The sequence below is a fragment of the Elephas maximus genome, chromosome 19 (genome assembly GCF_024166365.1).
Source record: "Elephas maximus indicus isolate mEleMax1 chromosome 19, mEleMax1 primary haplotype, whole genome shotgun sequence".
Lineage (NCBI taxonomy): Eukaryota > Metazoa > Chordata > Mammalia > Proboscidea > Elephantidae > Elephas > Elephas maximus.
In genome coordinates this window covers 66,922,475-66,943,370 of record NC_064837.1, presented here as the reverse complement: position 1 = coordinate 66,943,370, position 20,896 = coordinate 66,922,475, and the positions used below count along the sequence as shown (strand labels likewise).

The 20,896-nt window shown below is 51.6% G+C and overlaps 2 protein-coding genes across 4 annotated transcripts in view; both read left to right on the top strand.

Annotated features, from left to right (window-relative positions):
* The first annotated feature begins 131 nt into the window (after positions 1-131).
* JMJD6 (jumonji domain containing 6, arginine demethylase and lysine hydroxylase) lies at positions 132-12,830 on the top strand. 3 transcript variants are annotated; one of them, XM_049858801.1, is made up of 7 exons: positions 133-540; positions 1,054-1,442; positions 2,634-2,920; positions 4,510-4,645; positions 5,959-6,097; positions 7,315-7,442; positions 10,772-12,830. In XM_049858801.1, exons 1-7 carry the CDS (start codon positions 412-414, stop codon positions 10,842-10,844), a joined length of 1,281 nt encoding a protein of 426 aa, XP_049714758.1. In that variant the 5' UTR covers positions 133-411; the 3' UTR covers positions 10,845-12,830. The 3 variants fall into 3 exon arrangements, with proteins under 3 accessions (XP_049714760.1, XP_049714758.1, XP_049714759.1); XM_049858802.1 differs by lacking the exon at positions 10,772-12,830 and adding an exon at positions 9,164-10,752 and having other exon boundaries at positions 134-540; XM_049858803.1 differs by lacking the exons at positions 7,315-7,442; positions 10,772-12,830 and adding an exon at positions 5,092-5,185 and having other exon boundaries at positions 132-540; positions 5,959-6,091.
* A 2,016-nt stretch (positions 12,831-14,846) lies between these two features.
* MXRA7 (matrix remodeling associated 7) overlaps positions 14,847-20,896 on the top strand; it is a 31,177-nt gene continuing 25,127 nt past the window's right edge. Inside the window, exon 1 of the mRNA XM_049858806.1 lies at positions 14,847-15,118. Within this exon, the coding sequence (XP_049714763.1) occupies positions 14,885-15,118 (234 nt within the window). The 5' untranslated portion in view covers positions 14,847-14,884. The remainder of the gene's footprint in view (positions 15,119-20,896) is intronic.

The following is a 20,896-nucleotide window of genomic DNA, read 5'->3' as shown; positions in this document are numbered from 1 at the left end:
GAGGGCCCGGCCGGAAACAGGGAACGGAGGGAGGCCGGAAGTGACGCACCCCGGAAGCGGGCGCAGGGAGGGCGGGGCGCCTGCTGGGGATGCGGCTCTTCCCTCTCCTTGACCTTCCCAAGATGGCGGAGGCTCGGTGTGGCTGAGGGCGGCCCTGCAGGCGCGGAGGCCAATGGATGACCGCAAGAGGCTCGGGGGCGGGGAAGACGGCGCCGCACGCCCAACCCAAGGCTGGGGAGGTGGTTAGGGAGTGAATTTTCTGGAAGGCGGCTTTAAAGGCGCTGGGCCAGCGGGAAGGGCATTTGGGGGCCGCCGCCACCGCCGCCACCCGGGCTGGGGAGGGGGGCGCCTTGGTGGCAGGAAGCGAGCTGCGCCCGAGGTCGTCGCGGAGCCAGCTGGTGACCCCGCAGGATGAACCACAAGAGCAAGAAGCGGATCCGCGAGGCCAAGCGGAGTGCGCGGCCAGAACTGAAGGACTCTCTGGACTGGACCCGGCACAACTATTACGAGAGCTTCTCGCTGAACCCGGCGGCCGTGGCGGTGAGCGGGCCGGGCACGCGGGGCCGGGCGTGGGCATCGGAGCGGCCACGCACTTTCCCAGGGCCCGCCCCGAGCGCGGCATCCCGGAGCGCCGAGAGGTTCACCTGCGCACCGCGGACTCGGGGACAGTCGAGGCCCGGACTCTAGGGCGGGCCTCCTTCCTCCATGCGGCAGCCACTCGCCTGCCTGGGCAACTGGGGTCTCACGCTTTTGGCGCCCCCAACAAGACTGTCTGTCGCCCTCCACCCCTTTAGGCGGCGGGGCCCTAGGGGAGCTGGCTGGCAAGGCCCACGGGTGGGCAGTTTCGCGAAGTCCCCCACCCCTGCTGGGGTGGCGCTGGGTGCAACGTGTTCACACGCACGCGGGCTTCTTCCACCCCCACTGCACGCCCAGGAGGAGCCAGAACAAGAATCTGGCTCCTTAGGTTTGCTATTGCTGATTGGCCCAGGCAGACTTTTTCATCGTGTCACCGGACTTCTTTTTAACTGGTCGGGTCTTTTCTCGTTCTCTCAGGATAACGTGGAAAGAGCAGACGCTTTACAGCTGTCAGTGGAAGAATTTGTAGAACGATACGAAAGACCTTACAAGCCCGTGGTTCTGCTGAATGCCCAAGAGGGCTGGTCTGCCCAGGAGAAGTGGACTCTGGAACGCCTCAAAAGGAAATACCGGAACCAGAAGTTCAAGTGTGGTGAAGACAACGATGGCTACTCCGTGAAGATGAAGATGAAATACTACATTGAGTATATGGAGAGTACCAGAGACGACAGCCCCCTTTATATTTTCGACAGCAGCTATGGTGAACACCCCAAAAGAAGGAAGCTCTTGGAAGACTACAAGGTGCCCAAATTTTTCACTGATGATCTGTTCCAGTATGCAGGGGAGAAGCGCAGGCCCCCTTACAGGTAAGGCACCCCGCAGTTGTGTGGTTAAGCTTTATTTATGGCAGCGTCTGTTAGCTCACCTTTAGTGGTTTTTTAGTTCAGTCAGCTAACGTTTTTCCAAAAGAGCGAGTGTTTCAGCTCTGGCTGCATGATGACCTTGCTTAGGGGGCTACTGATGTCTGCCTGGGTCCTCCTGCCAGAGAGTCTAATTGATCGGCCCGGGGTGCTGCCTGTACAGCAGGATTTCTTAAAGCTCTCCAGCTGATTTGTGTGTGCAACCAAAGTTGAACCACTGGTGTACAAGGAGAGTTCTAATAATGGGAACCCAGCAATCAGCCACATCTGCGGTTTTCCTTTTATCTGTTAGGGATTGGTCCGTGCACAGTGCATTCAGCGTTTTCAATGTACTAGAACGTGTAGTCTCTGAAAGACAAAAAGATACTGGTCTCTGCCCATTACACAGTCACAGCCTAATTGAAACAAATGGATTTGGGCTTTGTCAAAATATGGTTTCTGGGGCAGTCCACTGTTTGTAACCTAGTCACAGCAGCTTCCATTCGCATCTCACCATTGCTCCAGGGTCTACCCTGCTTTGCCCAAGGAGTTGTCAAGGCGTGTGCTGCAGATTGCAACCCAGGTCAGCAGCATGAGGACCCCGGTGATAATGGGCCCCTAAGCTAAAGTCTGTTCTGTGAGCCACCCAGGGGATCGGTGTCTGTAACCTTTCAAATAGCACCCTTGTTGGATGCAGCCTACAACCCAGTGGAGTCAAAACTCAGCTCATGTGACTGCCTGGGTGTGGCCCCGTGCCCCATGCCTGTGCCTCAGGAAAGCTTTAGCTGGAGCACTCCCCTCCTTACAGCTTAGACGTTGGAGTCAGGCAGACAGGGAGAGGGGATAACCGACTGAGTGATTGTAGCAAGGCAGTTTAACCTTTTTGTACTTTAAGGTGGCGTTAGTGAGGCTTCTTAGTAAATGAGAGAAAAACTTAAAGTAACAATATAACTGATTTAACGCCCAGAGTGCACGTTAAAGGGTTGATTTTCTTTCAAAAGCCCTTTATTCTCTTGTTGGTTGCAAATAATTCATGCTTAATGTGAAGTTTCTGCAAACAAGGAGTAAAATACTGCATAAAAACGAAAAACTTAACATCTTGTGTGTGTGTATGTGTGTTTACATCACGGCTCAGATCTTGATGTTTCCATCCTACAGGTGGTTTGTGATGGGACCACCACGATCTGGAACGGGAATCCACATCGACCCTCTGGGCACCAGTGCCTGGAATGCCTTAGTTCAGGGGCACAAGCGCTGGTGCCTGTTCCCTACCAGCACGCCCAGGGAACTCATCAAGGTGACCCGTGAAGAAGGAGGGAACCAGCAAGACGAAGCTATCACCTGGTTTAACATCATTCATCCCCGGACACAGCTCCCAACCTGGCCACCCGAATTCAAACCCTTGGAAATCTTACAAAAACCAGGAGAGACTGTCTTCGTACCAGGTATACATGAACTAGAAGGAAGTACATCCTTTTATTTCAGTAGTTTATCGTTTTGGAGCAGAGCTATAGAGTAAGAAGATCCCTTTGCACACTGACAGGGACCAGTCCCTAGAGAAGGACATCATGCTTGGTAAAATAGAGGGTCAGCAGAAAAGAGGAAGACCCTCAATGAAACGAATTGACACAGTGGCTGCAACAATGAGCTCAAATGTGGAAACAACTGTGAGGGTGGTACAGGACCGGGCAGTGTTTTTTTCTGTTGTACATAGGGCCACTGTGAGTCAGAGTGGACTCGATGGCACCTGACGAAAACAACCATCCAGACTTTGAACGATCTGACTCTGTATCCACAGCTGATAATTAACTTGTGTTAGCTATGGTCTCAAGTGCTCAGGAGGCTGTTGTCCACGTTTTCTGTAACCTAAGTATAAAACCGTTGAACTTCATGGCGCGTGAAGGTCCTGTTAATCTTTATCCATAGAGAGTACCTAGTGTCTTCTGTAAACGGGGCTTTTGATACAGTGTAGCCCTGGGTGTGTTGAGGCAGGAAACGTTGCTTCCAGCAGATTCCAAATCATGGCAACTCCATGGGTGTCAGAGTAGAACCGTGCTATGTAGGGTTTTCAGTGGCTGATTTTTAGAAGTTGATCACCAGACCTACCTTCTGAGGTGCCTCTGGGTGGACTCGAACCTCCAATCCTTCAGTTAGCGGCCATGCATGTTAACCATTTGGACCACCCAGAGACTCCAATTTAGAGTTGTTGTTGGGTGCTGTCAAGTGGATTCCAACTCCTAGTGATCCCATTTGACAGTAGAACTGCCCCGTAGCGTTTTCTTGACTGTAATTCTTAACAGAAGTGGATTGTCAGGTCTTTCTCCCACAGAGCCACTGGGTGGGTTTGCACTGCCAACATTTTGGTTAGCAGCAGACCGCTTAACTGTCGTGCCACCAGGGCTAGCAGGCAGGAAATCCCACACCTGAAAACTACACAGTATCTTAATATGCTAAGCACACGAAAGAGAGTTTTTAAAACATGGGTATCCCTCTCCTGGAGCTCTTGGAGGTGCAGTGGTTCAGAGCATGGCTGCTAATCAAAAGGTTGACAGTTCGAATCCACCAGCCACTCCTTGGAAATCCTATAGGGCAGCTCTATTCTGTCCTATAGGGTCGCTATGAGTCAGAATCGACTTAGCGGCAATGGGTTTGGTTTTTATCCTCGTCCTAGAACTTGCTGCCTTTACAGTTTTGGTCAAAGATTTGGGTTAGCAGGAATCGGCAAACTTTTTACGTAAAGGGCCAGGTAGTAAATATATTAGGCTTTGCAGGCCAGACAGCCTCTGTCAGGACTACTCTGCCATTGTTGCACAGAAGCAGCCACAGACGTAAACGAATGGGCGTTGCTGTGCTCCAGCAAGACTTTACTTACAAAGACAACATCGTCTGCCCATCCCTGGGTCAGAGTGTGTTCCCCATTCTAGACCCCGTGTTTGTGAGGCTCCCCCTTATGGATAGTTTCTGAAGTTTGTGTCGTGTAATAATTGTGTCCGGAACCAAACCTTGTTTAACTGTTTATTCTGTTGGATTTTAGGAGGCTGGTGGCATGTTGTCCTCAATCTTGACACCACCATTGCCATCACCCAGAACTTTGCCAGCAGTACCAACTTCCCTGTGGTATGGCACAAGACGGTAAGAGGGAGACCAAAGTTATCGAGGAAGTGGTATAGGTGAGAGAAGTTTTTTTCTCTTAGGTTTGCTTTGTTCTGATTCCCACCCCAGAGATAAATGGAAAGTGCCCACTGCTGGAGGAGCGTGTGCCGATCTTAGCGGAGCCAGGGAAAAGCCAGGGCCGCTGAACCTCGTGGGTTAGGAGAGTGGGCCCGCAGTCAGGGCTGTTCTCCAGGCATTTGCCAGCCTCGAGGTGGCCGGTGGAGACTCTGCATGTTTGAGCAAAGCCAGTCACAGTGTGGTCATGATTGGGATTGTTTCTTTTTTTCTTTTTTGTTTTTCCAAAGCTAGCATTAATGAAATAAGCAGTTTTGTTTGAGTTTGGTTTTGGTTTTGGTTATTTCTTTTTCTTACCTGGAAGCACAGTTCCCATTTGAACGTATTTCCTCAGTTCTTGTGAGTGAGGTGACTGCCCTGGAGACTTAGCTCCTCTGTTTATCCACAGAACAGATACCGCACGGGCAGCGGCAGTGCAAGCCACCCCCAGCCACCCCGTGCCACTGTGTCCCAACCCTGACCTGGAGGGACCAGCTCTCGGGGTAAGAGAGGGGTTCCGGCTTGTTCAGGGCTCAGCCCCCCTGCTGAGAGGGCCACCAAGGGTGGTGGCTTCTGTTCTCCCTGGACTCTGGGGCGTCGGAGGCCCCCTCGCTCTGCTCCGCAGGCCGCTGCATGCTGTGGTTTGGTCACTCCACCAGCCCTGCCACGCAGCAGGTCTTTTGTCACTGATGACAGTGGATGCCAGCTCAGGTTCCAGAAGGGGAGGCCTGCCCCTCAAAGTCCAGTTTGGTTTTATCTTCTGAGTACTGGGGGGCTGTCTCTGTTATTTGACACCTCGTGTTTCTGAGAAACTGGATTTTTTCACTCTTACAGATAGAATTTAACCAGGCATGACTCTAGTCAGTAAGTGCTGTGTTGTGGAAAGGAAAGGTTTTTTTGAAAAAAAATATATATATATATATAGGAAAGGCTCAGAAACAAAACTGGGGAAGGAGACTTGTTCCTTCCAAGGGGAATACCAAGACTGCCTCAGCGACCTTGGGTCCCGTGTGGGCAGCGTGTCGGCTCCTCTGTGCAGGTGGGAGCGGGTCGCAGGTAGTGAGCATACTGTCTCCTCTTCAGGGGAGTGTATGTGGAGGTTTCTGCTCCCAGGCTGCGGCTTTGTGTCCCCAACACTATGCAGGACCCATTCTGCATGGACGCACCCAGCACCCCTACGTGCTTCTGAGAGACACGGGCCTCAGTTCTGTGTCTCAGTCATGTGTGTGGTGCTGCTGTGCATTGCAGCCCTGAGAACAGCCTCCTTGTCTCTCAGGATCTTGAAGCAAGAGCACCCCGAGCTGGCGGTCCTGGCAGACTCCGTTGACCTGCAGGAATCCACGGGAATCGCCTCCGACAGCTCCAGCGACTCCTCCAGCTCGTCCAGCTCCAGCTCGTCCGACTCAGACTCTGAGGTGAGGCCCAGCCCACCAGCTCGCCTGCCCTCCCTGCTCCTGTCAGCACATCCCAGTTAAAACCAGGTGTGACCTCCTCCTCCTGCTCGGAAATGGGAAGACACGAGTGTTTTTTCACTGTCTTCTAAAAACTGCACCCGCTGCAGGGTGAATGTTGCCATTTCATAGCATATGTTAATTGTGACAACAGCCTCAGGAGGTCAAGAGGGTATTTGGGGTTTGGGTTAAGTAAATGGCCCAGGATCACACAGCGAAGTGCAGGGCAGGGATTCAGACTCGGTCATTTAGACTCAGAGCCCATGTGAAGAGTTTCTTCTGTGGGTGGGAAAGTGTCAGCCTGGAAACACAGCAGATCCAGGGACTTGGCAAAGCTCACGTGGTGCTGGGTGAGAGGATCCTGCGCCTTTAGCAGACAAAATTCCTGTTGCCTGGCTCTACATGACCCACTAACGGAGCCTGTTCTCACTTCGGGAGTGTGTCTTACAAGTGTCGAGTGCTGTACTTTTTTCGGCGTGTCTAGCTCTGTGTTGGTGCAGTGAGATTCCAAGGTGCATTTCAGGGTGTTGACTGCAAAATATTTTACAAACTACTGTTCTGTCAAGTCGATTCCAACTCATAGCCAGTCCAAGTGACAAAGTAGAGCTGCCCCATAGGGCTTCCTAGGCTGTAATCTTTACGGGAGCAGATCATCAGGTCTACTCGAGGAGCTGCTGGTGGGTTCCAACTACCGACCTTTTGGTTAGCAGCCAGACTTTTAACCATTGTACCACCAAACCAAAAAAAAAGCCCATTGCTATGAAGTTGATTCCAGCTCCTAGCAACCTTCTGTGACAGAGCGGAACTATCCTATAGGGTTTCCAGGGCTGTAATCTTAACAGACGCAGACTGCCACATCTCTCTCCCACAGTGGCTGGTGGGTTCCAACCGCTGACCTTTCAGTTAGCAGCCATGCACTTTACCAGCACCACCAGGGCTCCTATTTTAAGAATAAGCATCCTGACTTCAAACAGATAACCCTTCCGCTGGAGAATAACGGCATCTTAGGGGTGATTGCAGCTCTTAAGGAGCAGAATCACTGGACAAGGAGGAGTGAGACTGTCACAGGTTTACCGTAAATGACAGCTTTGTGCAGGGTTTGTTTCCTGAGGTCAGAGGTTCGTTCAGTAAAGAAGTAGGTTGTACCTGGCTGACTTCCTATTTTTCTTCTCCATATTCAGTGTGAGTCTGGGTCCGAAGGTGAAGGGATGGTGCACCGCAGGAAGAAGAGGAGGACGTGTGGCATGATGGGGAACGGGGACACCACCTCCCAGGATGACTGTGTGAGCAAAGAGCGCAGCTCCTCCAGGTGACCATGCACGCCGCTGTCTGTGTAGAAGGACGCGCACGCAGAGGAGGGTAGGGCCCGGGGAGGCAGCCTTTTGGAGCCTGCAGCCAAGGGGAGGGCCGAGCAGAGCCAGAGGACGAGGATGCTCGTGGGATGGGGATCCGTGCATCTCACATCTGCTAGCAGTAGCTTTTCCCTCTGCAGCCAGTGCAGACGCATGTGGCTTGTTTCATGCATAAAGGCAAGGATCTGTGTGAACGGTGCCAGGGAAACCCTTTGCGTTATTGAATAAAAATGGAATCCATTTTATATCTTTGAAATTTCTTTTCCTTTGAGAACACCAGACCCTCTCCTCATTGCTCTTCTCCCTGTTGTGGTCTTGGGGGACAGCAGTGACTCCAGGTGTGTGTCCTCGGGCCTGTGACAGTAGTAGCAGGGGCCTGGCCTCTTGCTTTGTCTCTGGGTTCGCCATTGGAGCTTTGAGTGCTCAGGCCGAGTCAGACAGTGGCAAAGCTCTCAGATGTTTTTTGAAATCTCAAGCTACCTATTATATCTGCAACTTTTTTTTTTTTTTTTCTTCAGAGACAAGATTGGATCTTAGTAAGTTAAAACTTAAGATCAGTTTAAGGGAATTTTTTTGCCAGCTCCCGTCCTCGTGCTGGACACGTTCACAGGCTCAGAGGCACGTGTCCGCAGTTTTTAGATCCCAACGACCTTTTTCAGGGTGCTAGTTGAAGCATGTCTGTCTGTAGCATCAGGAGGTGAGATTGTGGGAAGATAGGAAAATACTGAAGTTCGTAGGATTCTAAGTGGCTCCCCTCACTGCCCCTGGTGGACGTTCCTGGTATGTTCTTGGTGTTTCTGATCAGCTGGGTGTTCTCTTAGATGTGTTATGAAAGGTTAGGACCCACAGTCTTTCTGTTGTTTTTTCTGTGTTCTCTGTGGTCTGGGGAAAATTCCATGGAGAAATCCATGTGTTTTATTCAAGGGAATCTATTGGGCTGTGATGAGCATTTCTCAGCTCTGGTTGTCCTCACCACAGTTACACTGAGATTTCTCCTCTGGCTTCTTTATCTGCTTTGAGGTGCATAACTTTTTCCATTATTCTGTAGCTTTTTCTCCAGTCGTACATCACTTAACCTGCACAGTACGTTCTATGAAATAGGACGTTATGTGACCTCAGCGTTGTGTGAGCACCATGTTACACACAGACAACGCCCGGATTACAAATGTTGTCCATTCCTAAAGCTGCCTCTCAGTTGGAACAGTTAGGCACAGTTCCTATCCAACGTCAGTCAGTCACATGTTTGTCTTAGTACATAGCATATGGTGTGCTTCTCTATGCGTAGAAAACGTTAAAGAACACTTCCAGTTATGCTAAGAAATCTTTAAGGTAATAATAACGTTCTGACCCGTGGCATGAGATAGTGCCCGTTTGTTGTTATGAACCATTGCATGTAGCTCACAGTTTTAGTATCATAGGCTTTACAGGGGTTGGCACCAGGAATGTATGTGAGGCCTTTGCCTGAATGGACGTTTTGCAGCACGTGACTGTATTACGTATGTGTATCTGCTCTTGATGTGTGACTCTGATTTGTAAGAAAAATTTTTAAAGAAAGCCCTGGCATTACTTTAGCATGGGGGTCCAGGGGTGGTGGCTCTGCTTTTAACCATTTTCTTCCAGCTTTGCACACCTGTGCTGTCTACATGCTGATTACAGGCAGTTGTACTTTCCTTGGCAGGATTAGGGACACTTGTGGAAGCCGGGCTCACCCCTGAGCAAGTAAAGAGACTCCCTGAGGTGGCTCCAGTGTGCACTGTTGGCAGCCCCCCAACTCGATTTTCACCTCTTCTGCTCCTACCTTCTTTGTCTTCTTTGAATTGGGACAGTCCTTCTCTGGTCCAAGCTCCTATCTTCCGTCAAATGCTGTTTGTACCGCTTACTAGGACTAGATTACCAGGAAGTTTGAAAACACGCCAAGCCCAGTGAAAATGCTGAAGGCTCACGCGGTGATGGGTATGAAGGCTGTGTGCTGTCTCCCGTAAATTGAGCTGGTGGTCACTGAGGCTGGAGGGCCGCAGTCCTTGCAGCATCTCGTTGTGTCTGTTAATGGAATTGACATTTGTAAAGCACGTCAGCTGTTCCCAGAGCCAGTGCGTACAAGCAGAGACATCGCAAGTGGTGAGCCGACCATGACTCGTGTGAACCAATCATGTGTAAGAAGTGCTGGGGGTGTGAGCTCCCAGAGACGCATCCGATGGCAGTCACCCCGCCAGCTCCTCCAGCCGCTGCTCAGTACCGCTCATGATCTCTTATCTGTTCTCCACGATCAGAGAGGCTGCTCAGTTTCAGGCATTTTTATGTGGTGTGATTTTATTTGGGGAGGGGGGTTAATAATAACAACACATTAGAGGTCTTGTTTAAGTACAGTTATGGGGAAGGTATTCATGTGTCCTCCTCACAGAACTTGAATTATAAACGGGTGCAGTCTGATAAGTTTGTCCCACTCTTTACCACCACGCGATCCGGAAGTAGGAAGCTCTGTCAGAGTGCTTTATGTTTGGCTTGACAGCATAAAGTTGGGGGGCTTGTATTGTGTGCAGGGAATGAACTCAGAGGTGGTTCTTGTAGTCTTTGGGGATCTGTTTATACTCAAGTAATTCTGGTATGAATATTTGGGGGTTGACCAGCAGGTTTCATCTCTTGCCCTCTTGATGTATCTACTTGCCTTAATCTCCCCCTAAATTCAACTAAAAATAAGAGAGGGCTCGTTAGGGACGTGCGGGCAGAAAGCACATTCTGGGTTGGAATGCAGGGACTGCCCGGCTGGAGAAGGAGCTCTCGTCGTAGTGTTCTGGAGGGTTTATGTGGAGGTGTTAGGATTGTGTGCTGTTGCTTCTCAAAGTATCCCTGAAGGTGGGTGTGGCCAGGAGAATCCAGGTCCCTTGTCCCATGTTAGGCTATTCTCATTTCCGGACCCAGGAGCACATGGCTTGGCTCCAGGCCACTGGTCCCTGTCTTGTATTATTCACCTTTCTTCCCCATAAAATGCCCACCCAGGTGTGTAGCTGGGTTGGTAGGACAGCTTCCGCCACTTTTCTCAGAGGCAGCACCCACCCCATTACCTGTGGTTGGCACTGCTCCCTCTCCTCCCACAAGGGCCTGAGGCCAGGGCAGCAGCTCCAGCTGTTCCCTGTTCTGGAGCATGGGGGGTTCAATGTGTGTTTGGGTGTGAGGAGAGTCAAACCCTGAATGTGTAATCTCTTTGTACTTGATATCTGGTTAGTGTACCACCTCCTGTGTTTTAAAAGAAGTTTTCTTATCTTCAAAAACCTTTTTTTGAAAAAAGGGTCAGCGAAAAAGAGAAAGACCCTCAACGAAATGGACTGACACAGCGGCTGCAACAATGGGTCCAAACATAGCAACAATTGTGAGGATGGCGCGGGGCCGGGCAGTGTTTCATTCTCTTGTGCATCCAACTCAACGGCACCTGACAACAACCACCACAAACAGTACAGGGGAATTCATTTCCCCTTGTTTCAATTTTATGCCAGCTTTTCAATTTCCTACCAGTTGTCCCCCTCTAAACTTCCCTTTAAACAGATGAAGAAAAAAATGGCTATTTGCCACCAGGGGTTGCGGTAGAGCCTGTTCGCCAGCAGCTGGGATGCTGGAGAGGGAATTTGAAGATGAGCGACCCAGTTCCTTCTCCATATGCTGAAGGCAATTCCTGTTTGATAAGCAACACTCAGAGTCAGGAGGTCCAGCCTGCCTGGCAGGTATGCAGTTGCCTCTCCCGAAAGCATCTGTGTAGCACAAGTCACGTGCTACTGTTTGGCAATTGCCCCCCCCCCCGCCCATGAAGAACCACAGGACACATTTAATTTGTTCTAGCCACAGCCAGGGGTTCAGCTCCCGACCCATTTCCTGCCGCCAGGGGCCAGCTGAGCACAGAGAGAAGCAAAGCCAGAAGAGGCGGGAACCAAGGGTGAGAGGAGTGGTGGCCAAGGACCTGGATGGGGTAGTGAGCAGGAAGCCGGGATCTGTTTGTTCTCATGTCACCTGGCAGAAGCTTCTCCTGCGTAGTGTCTACGACAGGGAGGAGAAGGGTAAAATATGAGGCTTTCTGTAGCGGTTACTCTTAAGATGGCAGCTAACCTGCAAACCAAAGTGCTGGCTCTGGAGGAAGGTTCTTGGCCTAGTAACTACTTCTGGGGAGGAGCCGGGTGGGAGGACGTGAGTGGGGACCCCAGACAGCCAGGGCATCAGGGGCCTGGGTCTTGGGGAACAGGGGAGGCACCAAGGCTTTACCATCAGCCTGGAGTACTCGTTCCCATGCACAGATGCCTCTGGGTGGTTTAGTAATTGTGTGATGGGAGAGCCCCTGAAAACAGGGACATTTTCAGTCATATCTGGCCCATATTTGGAGCTGCTCCTCTGTTACTACTTCCTGCGTTCAGCAGTACATGGGTGCCAGCCACCGTTCCAGGTGCTGGAGAGGCGATGGTGAAAAGAAAAGCCCAGGTCTCAGGCCCCCCGGGACCCACATGCTAACGGACAGTGAAGGTGCTGTGTCCACAGGCCGCTGGTCATGGCTGCTGAGCTGTGCACGCCCATTTCTGTACCTGGAAAACAAATTCTTACGGAGCCCAGGCTTCTTAGCACTGCAGGAAAGAGCACAGTTGACACGGTAGCTGTGTGTGGACAGTAGCGCAGGGCTTCTCTGTAAATTAGCTAACGGTACTGGAATTAAGGATCAGCCAGAAAGTGGCCGGGGTGGAGCGCTTTAGAAACGTATTAGGTGTTCAGCCTTGATATGATTTAGGTTTTGGAAAAGAGCATGGGCTAGAACAGGAGCTTTGTGGTCAGTTTCGTGAAAAGTGCTGTCTAGGAGGTAGATGTATAAGGACGCACCTGTAGGTTCCTTGTCTGTGTGTAGCGTTTCCACTCCTCAGTTGTTTTTGATATGTGTGCTGAGTACTGCTGATGGAATCCACGGAGAGTCTGATCTCCCCACCCCACCCCCGCCTGTGTCAGGATGTCACATTGATGTTACATTGTATACAGCAAAACCAGATGAGCTCTGTGTCCTCAGGTGGTGGCTCTCCACCTTGTCTCCTTGTTAGTTCAGAAACTGAAGTTATCTAGTGCCCACTGGATCTCGAGGGAGGAGAAGCAGCCCTGGGCTGCTGTCTGCAGGCAACAGGGCACTGCAGAAGAGCAGTACTGTCCTCACACTGGGCCTCCTGTCATCGTCGCAGGATGCTCTGAGCAGGCTCCGAGTTCTGCTTCATCTGCTATGGGGTCCACCACGGAATGCCTGTGGGTCTGCCATTTGTGACTGGTATTTTTAACTTTGACATGGATGAAACTTGTTCATCATTTTAAATAAAGCAACTTGACTTGGAGATGGGCTTTTTGCATTGTTTTGTCCTTGTTTCTTTTCATTTTTACTCATCTCAAAGTCCATATAATGCCCCAAACCCCAAAACCCACACCCATCGCTGTCAAGTTGATTCCAACTCATAGCGACCCTATAGGACAGAGAAATGCCCCACAGGGTTTCCAAGGCTGAAATCTCCACATCTTTCTCCCATAGGGTGCTGATGGGTAGCAGCTGAGCACTTAGCCACTGCACTACCAGGGCTCCTTTCCCATATAATGTAGACCTGTTTAAAATATACCTTAAAGCAAGGCGGACGGGACAGGGCACAATCAGGTCAATACATGCTGTCTGACAGGGCCTCGGTGGGCAAGAGCGAGCAGTAGCCTAGAGCTAATGCCCATCCCACGTTTTTTGTCAACCATCACTAAAGGGAAACATGTGTCCCCTTCAGTGTCCTGAGATGCCGGGATTCAGCTCTGCAGAGATCCTATTTGTCATCATGGAGCTTAGAAGAAGGCTGAGGGCAGCCAACTTGTATCTTCCATTTAGAAAGAACCCCTCGAATCTGGCCTCAGCAGGCATTACAGGACACTGGAATTCCCCCCCCCCCCAAAAAAAAAAAAGGTGTTAAATGTGAAAACTGGAGCCTTGTAACCAGACTTACTGGTCTGACAGACTGGAGGAACCTCCAAGACTGTGGCCCCCGAACACCCTGCTAACTCAGAAGTAGAGCCACTCCCAAAGCCCACTCTTCAGACAAAGATTAGACAGCACTATAAAACAATAACATGCTTGAGGAACATGCTTCTCAGTCCAGTCAAATATACAAGACCAAACAGGCAACGAGAAGACAAGAAGGGGCAGAAAAACTGGACGAATGGACACGGAATGCAGAGTGGAAAGGGGGAGAGTGCTGTCACATTGTGGGGATTGCAACCAGTGTCACAAAACAATTTTTTTATAAAGTTCTGAATGAGAAACTAACTTGCACGTAAACTTTACCCAAAACCAAACCCAGTGCCGTCGAGTCGATCGAGTCGATTCTGACTCGTAGCGACCCTATAGGACAGAGTAGAACTGCCCCATAGAGTTTCCAAGGAGCGCCTGGTGGCTTCGAGCTGCTGACCCTGTGGTTAGCAGCCGTGGCACTTAACCACTACACCACCAGGGTTTCCACTTTCACCTAAAGCACAATAAAATTCCAATAAAAAGGGAAAATTGGAGCCTTTTTTCTCACCAACAGGCCTAATGTCTGTCAGTACCTGACACACCACCTGCCCTATGTTTATTCACAATCACTAAGAGTGAGTGGGAGCTGTAGAGAAGTACGGGTTTTTTTTATAACACATCTCAAACAACACTTCAGCAACAGGGCACTGTAACACTGGAAAAGCAACATAGTAGACTTCTCACTGTCCACACAGCACCCCCATATAGTCCAGAACTGTGCACAGAGGAAAAGTCGGGAGGGAAAGAAATAGTATTGACCCAACGCACCCCACGCTGCATGCTAGAAACGGGCCTTGGATCTTGGGGGGAAGCCGCGTGACAGCAAGACCTTGTGAAGCTGCTGCGGGGTCGCGCGCGACCCGGGAGGGGCAAGGGCCTGCGACGGGCTCTGGAAAAAAAAAAAAAACCCTAGAACAGCCCCAGGAATGGACGAAGCGTTGGCGCGTCTGCACGCGGTTCTCACTGCCTTGCTCACAACCTACCTGGGCTTTCTGTGTCTTAACGTTCCCGAACAAGCGTTTGCGTTTCCACATTTTTCTAAAAAAGGTCGTCTGGACCTGGCTGGCTGGAAAGATACGGAGTGATGGCAACAGTCTAAGGGCGCCTGATACTGAGCCCTTCAAACGTGGTTTTCAAAATGAGCCTGAGCTCAGATAGCCCGGTTGTGCGCAGAGCGCCAGGACTGCCCTTATCGGGCCTTCCCAGGGCGGGGGACTTCGGCCCCCTGGATCACCCAGGGGCCGGGGGCGGGCCGGGGCGGGGCGCTCAGGGGCTCCGCCCTGGGGCGGGGCGCGACGGGCGGCCGAGCTCCGGTGCCCAGTGGCCAGTCCGGCGGCTGGCGGCGCGATGGAGGCGCCGGCGGAGCTGCTGGCCGCGCTGCCGGTGCTGGTCACCGCGCTGGCGCTGCTGCTCGCCTGGCTACTGGTGCGCCGCGGGGCGGCCACTGCGTCCCCGGAGTCTCCGGCCGAAGCCAGCGAGGCTCCCGTGCCACCGCCTCATGGAGCCCCAGAGCCCACGGCCGCGCCCGAGGAGGGGCAGGGGGAGCTCGCGGAGGAGGAGGAGGCCACCGAGGCCGGGCAGGTAGGACCAGGGCCCTCCCGCGGCGCCGGCCCACCCACCCAGGGGACTCCATCAGTGGCCCGGGCCGCGCCTCGCTCCCGGTCGCTTGCGGAGCCTCTAGGCCGCGTCCGGTAAGGGCAGGAAGGAAGGTCTGGCGCGCTCACCGCAGCCCCGCACACTCACCGGCCTCCTCCCGCACCCCCCCCCCCCAAAGTGTCGCCGGGGACGAGCCCCTTGGACTTCTGCGGTTTTGCTCTCAGCCTGTCCTTGCCCAGGAGCCTTGGGCTTCCTCCTTCCCACCTGGGGCCCTGCTCCGTGCATCACCCCAGAGTAACGACCACCCCACCCTAGGAACTTGGCTCAACAGCCGCTCACCCCTCCTGCCCGGTTTCCTAAAGCAGCGGGTTTGTGTCATATCGCCAGGCCAGCAGGGAAAGTGGCCTCGATATTGCAGTAGCAATAATACTTGCAGGGGAAAAAGGGAAAGCTGCCTTTTCTGTTTAAGCCCATTTGAAAACCAAGTTGCATAGTCAGCAATGTGGGAAGCACACAGACTGAAAGAAAAAAAAAAAAACAAAAACCCAGTGCCTTGGAGTCAGTTCTGACTCCTGGTGACCTTATATAGATGGAAAGAAGGTACCCGTAATTGCCCCGATGTTTATTGTTGCTGCCAAGCTGTGCAAGCTTTGGCACATCTCCCTGGGGTTGCAGACAAGCCTGGCATGTACCAGTGAGAGAGGCAGGAGAAAGACCCCCACAGCACAGCTGGGCGCCCCAAGCAACCCCTCCCACCCTGAGTTAGGTGCATCCTTGGGTAGCTCTCAGATCAGGTCTGACCCCACTGTCTTGCCTAAGAACATCCAGAGGGGTGTCTTGTATTTCCAGGCTGCTCATTGGCCCGGCCCTTTTTTTTTTTTTTTTTTTTTTGATGCCTGTATTTCCATTGGAAACCTACTTGCCAGTCGGGAAGTCCATGTTACCAGAATTGAGCACCCTCAGCCAAGGCAGGCCGCCACCTTGGGTACAGAGTCACTTTGCAGTGGCTTCCTCTTCCTCATAAGCACCTGGTCTTGGAAGGCAGGAGGTCACCAGACAGTTAAAAATAGCAAGCGTGGTGCTTTGGTTCCTTGTCAGCTCTCTGCAAATGCCCACAGTGTCCTTTGCTGGGGACAATGGATGCTGGAGAGAAGCCCTCGGGTGGAGGAGGCATTGCTGGGAGGAGCCGTCTCTTTGCCAGACCCCCTCTGAGCAGGCGCTTGCTTGACAAGTGGATGACTAATTGTGTCTTTAGAGTGGATGCTAGCCAGTGCAGGGGAGGGCTGCTGTGTTCACCCCAGGCAGGATGGGGACTAGCGTTGGGCTTTTCACTCAGAACCAGGGCCCTGCTGTCCTTGGCTCTGGGCTCACCCATCTCGCATGTGTTATGGGCAGGCTGGTAGTCGGCCTGTGCTGATTCAGCAGACCTTTTTCCCACAGTTGGGATTCCTGCCTGCGCTCAGGGCCTCAAGGGACAAGCAGAGGTGTAGAGACAGTCCTTCCAGCCTCCATTTGCCCCTACAGCTTACACGTTTGCCCTCTATCACACAGCACAGATTTTGAAGTTAAAAATGCCCTTTAGTGGTGCTCAGTCAGAACTTGATCCTCCACTCTGCATCTCTTCATCTCTTCTTAAAAGAATGTGTGCTATTGGGGTTCAGACCCATGCAGTGGCACAGTGGAAGAAAGGCCTGGCAATCTGCTTCTGTAAAGATTACAGCCAAGAAAACCCCTACTGTGTAACTCACGGGGTTATCATGAGTCGGAATTGATTCGATGGCAACGGGTTTGGTTTTTTGGGGGTTTTGAGCTTTAAGCCTACGTGATGTCTTCTGTAATGGGTTCGAGCTACTCAAGTGCCATTAAGGGTCCCCAGGGTAATGTGCCCTGTCTGGGCGAATGCACCTTCTCTGGGTGAATGGGTCCTTCGAAGGATGTGGCACGTTACAGGGATTTCCCGTGCCACGTGCCCTCCTGGAAGCTTCCGTACGCCATGCCAGCTGCTGACGAGGATGTTTTGAGACGCGAGTCTGCTCTCCCTAAACAATACCCAACACCCTGTACAATCCACCCAGTGCCACACATGTTGAATTCCATTTCCTAACATGGAGGCCTTGCCCTTCCCTTCTGGGTTCCGTTCCCCAGCCCTTTCTGAGCAGGCCAGCCCCCCTCCACAGGAACTCGCAGACAGGCCCTAAGCAGTTACTGTGCGTGAGACTGTGGGTTAGTTGCTGTGGAGGGTGCAGACCCCTGTTGCTTCCACCCACCTTCCCAGGGGTGGGATCAACTGAAGGAAAAGAAACCAGTGCCCCTGTCAAGTCAACTCAGTGGCGACCCCATGTGGGTCAGGGCAGAACTGTGCTCCACAGGGCTTTCAATGGCTGATATTTCTAAAGTAGATTGATTGCCTGGAAACCCTGGTGTCATAGTGGTTAAGTGCTAGGCTGCTGACCAAAAGGTTGGCAGTTTGAATCCACCAGGCACTCCTTGGAAACTCTATGGGGGCAGTTCTACTCTGCCCTATAGGGTCACTATGAGTCGGAATCAACTTGATGGCAACGGGTAGATGGATTGCCATGCCTTTCTTCCGAGGCACCCCTGGGTGGACTCGACCCAAACCTCTCAGTTAGCAGCCAAGTTCATTCACCATTTGCACTACCCAGAGACTCCCAAATGAAGAAGCTGCAAAGAAATTGTCTTGAAATAGCTTAGGCATTTCCAAGAGCAGGGCCAGGTGCTTTCCTCTGATCATCACACCGCCTGAGCCTGAGGCTTACTTAGCACAACACTCCCGAGCTCAGAGGGTGGGCGGGAGGGCCCCTGGGGAAAATAAGTCAGGGCTTAGGAGGCTTTGGGATGCCTGGGCCAGCCTCCTTGACGCTCACTAAGTGGCCGTCAGCTTGAGAGAGGGAGGGCTGAGCCTGGCCAGATGCTGCCAGCGGAAATCTCTGCCCCTGCCCCCCGAGAGTGGTGGCTCTTAACTCACCTCTCCCCTCCCCCTTCATTCCTGTTAACGCTTCCCTGCTGATCCCATCGACTGCTTCCACGAGGCCATGGGGGTCCAGGACAGCAGCTGTCTCTGACTCACAGAGCCGATTATTGAGAAGAAGCCACACCCCAAGGATGCAGCCTTCACCTTTTGTCCAGGATCACTTGGAAAGCACCCACCACCCCATGCTGGGTGTCATGGGGCGGGGGGGGGGGGGAGGGGGCAGGGAACAAAGTGGTGTGAAGGGTTGAGAGGTTGAGCCTCGAGGACAGCAGAAACCGAGGAGGGGAGAGGAGGTCAGCACAGGCCAAGGCCATCCCCTCCCTCCCTTCCCCTCCCCTCCTCTCCCCTCCCCTCCCCTTCCCACCCCAGCTAGGGCAGGGAGTTCAGTGGAGAGCAAATCTGTAGTACTTCCATTTCCTCCTGGGGATCAGTGAGGATGGGAAGTGAAGAAGGACAGGCAGGCCCCACCCTCACAAGGAGTCTGTCAAGAACAAGAACTGGTCCCTCTCAAGGCCAGGGAGTAGTGCATTTTTTATGCTGACGTGTAGGGGACTTCCATCACCAGGTGTGGGTACAGCAAGGCAGTTTCCTAGGGTTCCCCAGCAATGGCCATGGGAGTTCATACAATATTAGGGTTAATTCGATCTGTCGACTCCGATCTGAGTCTGCGCTAGGACTCAGACATCTTGGCGCTTGGTGTCAAAACAGAGTAGAGATTCTTGACAAGGCAGCTGGCCAGCGTCAGGAAACACAAAACAGGCAGGGAGACTCTTCTAGATTAAGAGAGAAGAGACAGGAGCCCTGGTGGCGCCATGGTTAGGCGCTAGACTGCTAACCGAAGGGTCTGCTCCGTGGGAGAAATACTTGACAATTACAGCCAAGAAAACCCTATGGGGCCGTTCTCCTCTATAACAGAGGGTTGCTATTAGTCGGAATCAACTCAAGGGCACACAGCAAGAGACATGACAACCAGATGCAATGCCTGATCCTTGATTGGATTCTGAATGGGGGAAAGGGGAAGAAGGAATAAAAGACATTTTGGGGGTAATTGGGATTTTTTAATATGAATGGTTTATTAGATAATTTTATTGTATCAGATAAATTTATTATAAATTTCCCAGGTATGGTACTGGTATTGTGGTAGTTCAGCGGTAGAATTCTCACCTTCCGTGCAGGAGGCCTGGCTTAGATTCTCAGCTGATACATCTCAAGTGTGGTCACCACCCAGGCTTGCATGTTGCTGTGATACTGAACAGGTTTCAGCGGGGCTTCCAGACTAAGACAGACTAGGTAGAAAGGCCTGGCAATCTACTTCTGAAAATCAGCAAATGAAAATCTTACGGATCCCATGTTCTGATCCCATTGTGCATGAGTTTGGGACCAACTCAATGGCAGCGAACAACAACAGTATGTTTTTAGGACGGTGCGTCCTGAAACGTTTAGGGGTGACGTGTCATGGTTCTAATAGTTCTGGGGAAAAAATTGTATGTGTTGGGAGGGACAAGGGGGTGCTAAGTGTATATGTAGAGAGAGAGAATGCAAAGATGGCAGAAGGTTGATAATAGGTGGGTCTGGGTGAAGCACACAGTGATTAAGAGCTCAGGCTGCTAAACAAAAGGTTGAAACTTCAGATCCCCCAGCTGCTCCTTGGAAACCCCATGGGGCAGTTCTACCGGGACCTGTAGGGTTGCTATGAGTCGGAAGCGACTTGACGGCAATGGGTTTGGTTTGGGTTTTAGGTGAAGGGTATAAGGGTTCAGTAGCTCAAGAGAGTATTTTTTGTGACGTTGTTTTAAGCTCATAATTCAGTTTATTTTTTCATATGAGAAGGAAGCCCAGGAACTTTCCTAGTAGCTAAACATTGTTCTTTCTTCCAAAGATAGTCTTGGTTGCACACAAAAATTTTAGCCGTCAGTGAGAATTTTCTTAGTGAGAAGTAGTAAATTTTTAAAGAAAATGTCTTGAGAAAAAAGCTGCCTAGCTTTTGGAGAGTTAGAAGTATAACCTCAAGCATGTTCAGTTTTAGACAGTTCCCTTTTTGTAGCTGCCCTCTTTCCCAGACGGCAGGCCACAGTGTGGGAGGAGTGAGACCAGCTTGGGACACTGGTGGACATTCTTCCTGAGAAATGTGAAAGCCCCAGTGACCAGAGCATTTCTGGAACAACTGGAGTTGACCACACCCAGTTTGCCACTGTTGAGGGACAGATACTTTGAGCGGGATTTATTGATCTGGTTCAGAACCCTGTAACCCGTTGCTGTTGAGTCAATTCCGACTCATCGCGACCCTACAGGACAGAGTAGAGCTGCCCCATTGGGTTTCCAAGGCTGTAATCTTTATGGAGGCAGACTGCTGCATCTTTCTCGTTTAGCAGCCGAACACTTAACCACTGTGCCACCAGGGCTCCTTCTTCCTCCTATAAGGGGTACTAATGCAGATAGCTGTTTCCTGGCATTCCTTTGTTGGCTGCTTGTCAGAAACTGAGGATGAGGAGGCTACAGCAGAGCTGTTCCTTCCCTTCCCTCCTGGGAGGTAGGAGAGCATCAGGCATTTTCTGCTGGCAGCAGGGACCCACTGGCTAAAGAACAGCTACATGATATTAAAGGGCCCAAAGGAAACTCATCGTAAGAAGTCATGGAACTTGTTTATCTAAAAAAGTTTGCCTCTGAATAGCCATATAGCTTGATGAAATGACTTAACCTTTGGGCCTCAGTTTCCTCATCTGCAAAATAACGGGTTGAATCCAAATGATCTCTGGTATCTCTTCGAGCTC

Bases quoted from the DNA above. Each gene is read 5' to 3' on its own strand.
- JMJD6 (XM_049858801.1), top strand. From the start codon at position 412: ATGAACCACAAGAGCAAGAAGCGGATCCGCGAGGCCAAGCGGAGTGCG. The intron at 541-1,053 runs GTGAGCGGGCCG...TCGTTCTCTCAG, and splicing joins TGAACCCGGCGGCCGTGGCG to GATAACGTGGAAAGAGCAGA. The intron at 2,921-4,509 runs GTATACATGAAC...GTTGGATTTTAG, and splicing joins AGAGACTGTCTTCGTACCAG to GAGGCTGGTGGCATGTTGTC.